The 8,086-nt window shown below is 36.7% G+C and overlaps 1 protein-coding gene across 4 annotated transcripts in view; it reads left to right on the plus strand.

Annotated features, from left to right (window-relative positions):
- EPB41L5 (erythrocyte membrane protein band 4.1 like 5) overlaps nt 1-8,086 on the plus strand; it is a 173,082-nt gene that overhangs the window by 50,645 nt on the left and 114,351 nt on the right. For all 4 annotated transcript variants that reach the window (XM_006169572.3, XM_006169573.3, XM_006169574.3 and 1 more), the window contains exon 3: nt 6,431-6,535. In XM_006169572.3, the coding sequence (XP_006169634.1) occupies nt 6,431-6,535 (105 nt within the window). The remainder of the gene's footprint in view (nt 1-6,430; nt 6,536-8,086) is intronic.

An 8,086-nucleotide genomic window follows, 5' to 3' on the forward strand; every position in this document is an offset into this window, starting at 1 on the left:
CGTTATTTTAAAAACCACCCGGTCCGGGGACGCGAGCCACGGTCGACTACGTGGGAGTCCAGCGACATAGCCATTACGCTAACTACTGGTCCCAATAAATAATTCTTTAAAAAAACATGAGGTACTTAGAATTTTCTAAATTCTTCAACCTTAAATTCCTTTATCTAAGATTCCTACTCTAGGCACAAATGAACTCTTTCCATTTTATTTCTTTGTTTTTGTCTTAACTGCTCTGGCCAGAATTTCCATTATGATGTTGAATAGAAGTGGTAAAAGCAAGCATCCTTGTCTTTTTTCTGATCAGAGGAAAGGACACTTGTGCTTTTATCTCCAATTTTTAATTTTTCATTTACATTTCCTATTTGGTACTTTTTTTCTTCCTGTGGGAAGAGTTCATAAATATAACCTTTCAACTCACTAATTTCTCCTTGATCTTAATTGGTCCTACTTTTATCTCATCAGAAATTTTCTTAATACCGTTTAAGTAGGTTTTTGTTCTTTTTCATACTGTTAATATCATTGCAGGATACAAAAACAACAAAAATCAGTTTCAGTTCTATGCATTAAATTAAGAAAACAGTTCTCACTTACAATGAGATTAAAATACTATAAAATACCTACTATAAAACTACAGTAATGTAAAATAATTGTGGTACTGGTATAGAGACTGACATAGACCAATGGAATAGAATAGAGAGCCAAGAAATAAATACTTTATATAATTAAAAGATTTTTGATACGCATGCCAAGACTATTTAGTGGGGAAAGGATATATACTGTATATCCGCAAGCGGAAGAATGAGATTGAATCCTTACTTTACACTATATACAAAAACTAACAAAAATAGATGAAAGACCTACTACATGTGAGAACTAAAACTAAAACACTTAGAAGAAAAGCAAAATTTCATGGCATTAGATATGGCAATTTTTTTTTTTTTTTGCATAGGATAAAAACACAGCAACACAATGAGTAAATTGAACATCACTGAAATGAAAAGCTTTTGGGTATAAAAGGACACTGTCAAGAGAGTAAAGATAGGAAAAAATGTTTGCAAATGGATGTATGATAAGGGATTAATATGTTGATTTATAAAGAACTCTTACAGCTCATCAGCCACAACAGAAACAAACCAATTCAAAAATGGGCAAGATGGCCAGCCAGTGGCTGGTACGTAAGGAAGCCGGATTTCACTTTGCAAAGTCAACCACTTTGTAGTTTGAGACCCAGACTTGCCAGCTTCGAAAACACATCAGGTGTATGAGCGTGCTTACCAGAATCCTGAGAGGAGAGTGAAGAAGGGATTGTAGTGTGGCCATCTCTCTGGGGTGTGATATCTCTCTCTCTCTCTCTCTCTCTCTCTCTCGTGAGTGCAAGCACCTTATAGCAAAACTTAACAACCACAAAAAAAGAGTGGGCAAATAACTTAAATCGACATTCCTCTAAAGAAGATATACAAATGGCCAGTAAGCAGAAGATACTCAGCATCACTAATCATTAGGGAAATGTAAGTCAGAGCCAAAATGAAATTTTTATTCATACCCATTATTTTTTTTTAAGGTAAAATAACAAATATTGATGAGAATGTGGAGAAATGGAAATCTTTGTGCACAATTGAGGGGAAATGTAAAATGGATACAGTTACTACAGAGAACAGTTTGATAGTTTCTTAAATAATTAAACAGAGTTAGATTAGGACCCAGCAGTTTCACTTGTAGGTATATATCCAGAAGAATTGTAAATAGAGACTCAAACAGATACTTACACACCAACATTCATAGCAGCATTATTCTAGACCCCAAAGGTGGAAACAGCCCAAATCTCCTTCAGCAGATGAGAGGATAAACAAAACAGTATTGTCATACAATGGAGTGTTTTTCAGCATTGAAAAGAAATGGAAATATTTTTTCTTTTAAAGATGGAGGGTCATTCTTGTTTTTTTTTTTTTTTTTTTTTTCCTGCTTCATCCTCCCCACTGGGAATACAGTTACATGTCACTACACCTGGCTCTTTTAGACAGGGTCTTTCTATTTGACCCAGGCCAGGCTTGACTTTGCAATCTTCATGCCTCATCCTCTCGAGTCATTAGGACTACAAGAACATGCCATCATGCCTGGTTTGTAGGTTGGATTGGAACTCAAACCCGCATCTCCCAAGTAGTTCCAGTCTGTAGAGCACAGCATGCAATTGTGCTGTGCCAAGAATGAAATTTTGATACATGCTACAGTGTGGATAAACTGATAACATTATAATAAGTGAAATAAGAGAGAAACAAGAGGACAGATATTATGAGATTTTACTTATATAAGATGTATGGAAAAGCAAATTTGTAGTAACAGAAAGTAGGAGAGGGGTTATTTTGAGATGGGGAGGGAAAAATAGGGGGTGATTAATAGGTACAGAGTTTCTTTTTTCTTTTTTTTTTAAAGAATTATTTTAACTTGATTTATTATTATTATCATTATTATTTTCCAGTTTGATCAGAGACAGAGAGAGAGGAAGTGAGAAAGCAAGCCACCAGGTCCGAGACTTGAACTGTGGTTGGCCATGTGGGAGTCCAGTGCCTTTAACCACCAAGCCACTTGCCGGCCCCACTAATAGGTACGGAGTTTCTGATTGGGATGGTAAAACATTCTGGGAAAAAAATAGTGGTTATGGTTGTACAGGATAGTTGAATGTACTTAATGGCACTGAATTGTTTACTTAGAAATGATTAAAACCAGGGCTCACAGGTGGCCTGGTGGTTAAGGGCTCTGTGGACTCCTATAGGACCGACTGTGGTTCAAATGCCAGTCCTGGCAGCTTGCTTTCTCACTTTTCCCCTTTCTTGCTCTGTCCCTCTCTGGTCAAATTAAAAATAAATAAAATAATTCTTTAAAAAAATGGTTAAAATGATAGGTAAATGTAATGTTATATTTAAAAATAAAATAAATGGACTGATGCTCATTGGTCAGTATACTAGAAGTTCCCATGTGATCAGAGAACCTAGGCACTGAGAGTAATTTTGTGAATAAACTAGAAGAGATGGTTATGGTAAGAAACTGGAGTACCTAATATACTGATTCGAGAGGTAACCCCAGATTAAAATCTAGGTATGGTGTGTAACTTGTAAGGAATTGGTACTTGAGAAATGGGCAGGGCAAAATTTAAATTTTTAGCTTGTCATTTTTTAGCTATGTAATTTTGTCATATAACTAAAGCTTTGTGAACTTTTGTCTGTGTGTGTGTAATCATAATCATCAGACTTATGAATATTATGTAAGTGAATGCATACTTAAAAGGAACAGTGTAGGAAACTTAAAATGATAAAAGTAGAGAGAAATATTTGAGAGAGTAGTAGAGGTGATTTCCCAGAATTGAAGAAGAAAGATCTCAGATTGAAAAGGTCCACGTAAAGTACCATACTGAGTTAAAACAAAAGCAAGGTACCAGCAGATGGTATAATGGTTACATCGCTGGACTTCCAGGTGGTTGACCGCAGTTTGAGTCTCGGACCCAGCGGCTTAAAACACACTGGGCACATGTGTGTGCATGCCCAGAATCCTGAGAGGAGACTGGAGAAGAAGGGATTATGGTGTGGCCATGCCCCTGGCGGGGGTGATTTCTTGTTTTCTGTCTCTTCGGCAAGTGCACGTGCCCTATAGCAAAAATCCCTCTAAAAAAACAAACAAAACATGTGCAGTTATACAGCATTGAAAAATGAAATGTAAGACTGATATAAAAGTCTATAAATGAAAAGTTTATCACATTTTCACTAGTGGTATGAGTACAAGAAGACAATGGAGTAATTTTTCCTTTTTAAAGAATTATTTATTTAATTTTGTTAGAATTTTCTCCTTTAAACAGAGAGAAAAAGAAGGGGAGAGTGTGAAAGCAAGTCGCCATGTCTGGGACTTGAACCATGGTCAGCTATGTCGGAGTCTAGCATCCCAACCACCATACCACCTGCTTGGTTCAGAGTAATATTTTTTGAACACTAGAGAAAATATTGAAAGAAATTAACTTTAAACTTTGAATTTTTAAAATAATTATTTATTTAAATTTATTTATTTTAATTTTTGACAAGAGAGAGACAGAGAAAGAGAGGGAAAGTGAGAAAGCAAGCCATCAGTCTAGAATTTGAACTGTGGTTGGCCGTGTGAGAGTCTAGCGCCTCAGCCACCATATCAAATGATAGCCTCAAAACTTGAATTTTGTATTCATCAACTCTGAGTGACGTCTGAAGGCTGATTGAAATATTTTCAAACATAAAAGGACTTGGATTAGCTATACAGAGTATCACATGGGAAACATTTTTGGAGAAAGAAACAAATGGAGAGTCTAGTCTATCAGATCTTACAAGATATGTAATATGCACATGTAAGATGTATAATTTAAAGGGTGATCAAATACCCAATTAAATATTTTCTTAATGTAAATTAGCTATAAGGCCAAAGAAAAGAAATAGAAATATGTCTATAAAGTATGATGGGCATTGGATGGAGAAGAAATCACAGGACTTGAGGTTATAGTAAAATTCTTTTCTTGATGAAAGAATGAGAAAAGAGAAATCACCCACCAGAGAGAATGGCCATGCCACAGTCCCTTCTCCTCCATTCTCCTCTTGAGACTTTGGGTATGCATGCACATGTGCCTGGCATGTTTTTCAAAGTTCTGTTTCTGGGACTTGAACCACAGTCAGTTCTGTGGGATCCCATACCTTAACCTCCATGCCACCTGCTGGCCCAAGATAGATATTTTTGGTATGATCTCACTCTTTCATGATTCTTCTGCCTCACCTTCTCAAGCAGCCAGGATTACAGGCATATACAATGACGTCCGGTGAGCTCAGTTTGGCTGGGGAGCTGAACTCTGGACCTCCCATGTGTCTTCTAGTCTCCAAAGTGGTGGTACTACTAGTGACCACCCCAGCTAGGTTAGTTATTCACTTTTGAGATCTCTGTACTATCTGGTTTAATAGAAGGTACTTGAATTCTCTTATCTGCTTATGCATTTATCTTGTGCTATATATGTTATTTTGGTTGTGGTATTTGAGAATTCTAAGAGCTCCTGAATATTTTGAAAGAATCTTGGGAACCCTAAGTGGTCCTGAGACTACATTTGAGAACTGCCTTTTTCCCCTTCAATTATCAGATGTGTGCATTCATCAGAGAGAGTTGGAAAAATAGAAAAAGAACTCCCAAGTGGTCCACAGCTATGCACAGTGCCTTCTCCATTTCTCCATCCTGTTGGGATTTTGGACAAACATGCACATGTGCCCAGCGTATTTTTTAAACCACAAGGGCTGTGATTTGAACCATGGTTGGGCATATGGGTTCCAGCTCCCTTACACACTAGATTGTTCTTGGTCTGAGAATTATTTTTCCATACAGCTTTCTTTTCTGTTACTCCCCCTATTGGTGTCTTCCCTGTTGTAGAATTAGTGTTTTTCATTGTCTTATATTCTCTTCCTCTCCCAGTTTCATTTTTGGTATTTCTTATAATACATTTTCTTCCAGCTTAAGTCTGATTTTTCTCTATCAGGACTTCCCTAATTATTTTGGTCTCTGTGATTAGCTCTTCACTAAAATTTATTTGCAAATGTTCCACGATTTATACTGAAATGTTCTCCTTTTTCTCTCATGTCAGTTACATTAAGAGCTCCTTTAAAATAGGGACTTTAAAACTTAGTAAGACAAAACAGAATTTCTGTGTACATACACATGACATGAAGTATAAATATTTGAATCTAGGGCCAGTAAATGGCATAGTGGCTAAGGCACTGAGCTTTTACATGGCTGACTGTAGTTTGAGCTTTGGACCCAGTGGCTTGAAAATCATGCCAGGTGCATGTACTTACATGCCCAGAATCCAGCGAGAACAGAGGAGAAGGCATTGTACTGTGACCATACCCCCTGGAGGGTGATCTCTTACTTTCCATCTCTCTGTTTCTCTCTTTATGGCAAGCACATACATGCCCTATGACAAAATATTAAAAAAAAATAAATTGAACTGAAAAATAGGTAATATCTGTTTGTTGATTGGAGGTAACACTCTCCGAAAAAGTATGGATGGATCCCACATTAACTTTTTGCCCTTAAATTTTTGGGGGGAGAACTACACTATCTTACCCTCATTTGCTACATGGTTAATATTTTTAGTATTGCAATTAGTGCTTTCTTTTTTTAAAAAATTGTTTTATTCAACTTTATTAATTATTATTATTTAATTTGACCAGAGAAAGAGAGGAAAAGTGAGAAAGGAAGCCACCAGGTTCCGGGCTTGAACCGCAGTTGGCAGTGTAAGAGTCCAGCACCTTTAACCAGCATGCCATCTGCCAGCCCTGCAAGTAGTGCTTTAAGAGACCTTATGTAAATAAAACCATCTTCTTTTCATGATTATTGATCATACAAGTCACTTATTGATTGATATATTTTCTTAATATTTCAGAAAAAAGCCAAAGGACAAGAACTGTTGGATCAGATTATGTACCACCTGGACCTTATTGAAAGCGACTATTTTGGTCTGAGATTTATGGATTCAGCACAAGTAGCAGTGAGTAACTGTTTTGTGGAGGTTCCTATATGGGAGCAGAAATGGAAAATTTCAAATGATGTGCTAAGTGCTAGAAGGCTGCATATTCTTACTGTGTTCTTTATTTCTTATGATTTCCTGTGATCTGAAGCTTTGATCACTTCCTTTAATGTCACCTGAAGTACATGTAAAAATTATGAGTTCTGTCTTTAACCTGAAGTTGTAGAGCAAGGTCTTTAAGGAGGCAACTTGGGAATCTGTTTTTTAATTAACCAACCACTGTTTTGGTTGTCACACAAGAGTTTGAGAACCACTGTGTAATTGAAAGAATTCTGTAATAGAATGGGAGTTTTATGGGCCCCTAAGTAAGTGATATAAGTTTCTAATTTATAAATTAAAATGAGTAAACTAAGGTACCTGTATATCCCTTTCAGATCTGTGATTCTGTGTCTATAAATAGTTTTTCTTTGATGTGCATTTCAGATGAGAGAACAGATTTATAATAGAGTAGGAGTTAGGGGCTATTCAAAAGACTGAGTACTGTATTTGGATTTCATTGGAGGGTGTTTGAAAGAAAGTAGATGATAGTGGATGATAGAATTGGGCAGTGGATTAGCAGCCATGCCATTGAAACTGAAGTAGAAAATGTTTAATAAGTTAGCAATATTTTATTCTATAATAATTGGGATGAGTTAATTTTTCAAGCAGGGTTACACTTTACTTCAGGAGTTTTGTACTTTCTTTCCATTTCTTTCTTTCTTTTTTTTAAGAGATTTTTGCTACAGGGTGCATGTGCTTGCTAGAGAAATTGAGAGAGACAGTCTTTCCATTTCTTAAAATATTTAAGTAACTGCGGAACGAAGTAGACATGCAACTATTATGAAGTTGTCTTATTGGCTCCATTGATATCAGCAGTTACTGAACTATGGGATGGTATCATGTTATTTTTCCCTCATTTGATACACATACAAGTGCCTTTCTTGTCATAACTTTTGCTAAAGGCAGCATTAGAATTTTTAATCTCTATTCTTTTTAGTTTTAGTTTTTCCAAATCTAGGCCTTATGAATTTAATCTTGGGACCAGCAGTTAGCTAATGGCTATGTTGTTGGACTACCATGTATTAGATCGCAGTTTGAGTCCTGGACCCGGAGGCTTAGACTCATGCCGGGTGTGTGTGTGTGCACATGCCCAAGATCCCGAGAGGAAAATAGAGGAGAAAGGATTGGGGTGTGGCCATCCTCCCTGGAGGGTGATTTCTCGCTTTCTGTTTCTCTGTCTCTCTCTGTCTTTCTGGTGAGCGCATGTGCCCTGTAGCAAAAACCTCTCCAAAAAACGGAAATAAAAATTAATCTTAATCTTAGGCTTTTACTTTTTTTTTTCAACCAAAATACTCTACATTATGTGAGTTGAACTAGAAGAAGAACAATTGTTAGATGAAAAATGTTAAAAATGAACCCTAGATAAAACTTAAAAACCTGAGGGCAGCAAGAGGAAGTGGCTTGGTAGTTAAGGGTGCTGTACTCCCACATGGCTTTGAGTCCCAGACCTGACGTCTTGCTTTCTCTCTTTCC

Source organism: Tupaia chinensis, unplaced genomic scaffold, assembly GCF_000334495.1.
Source record: "Tupaia chinensis unplaced genomic scaffold, TupChi_1.0 Scaffold147282_1, whole genome shotgun sequence".
NCBI classification, from domain to species: Eukaryota; Metazoa; Chordata; class Mammalia; order Scandentia; family Tupaiidae; genus Tupaia; species Tupaia belangeri.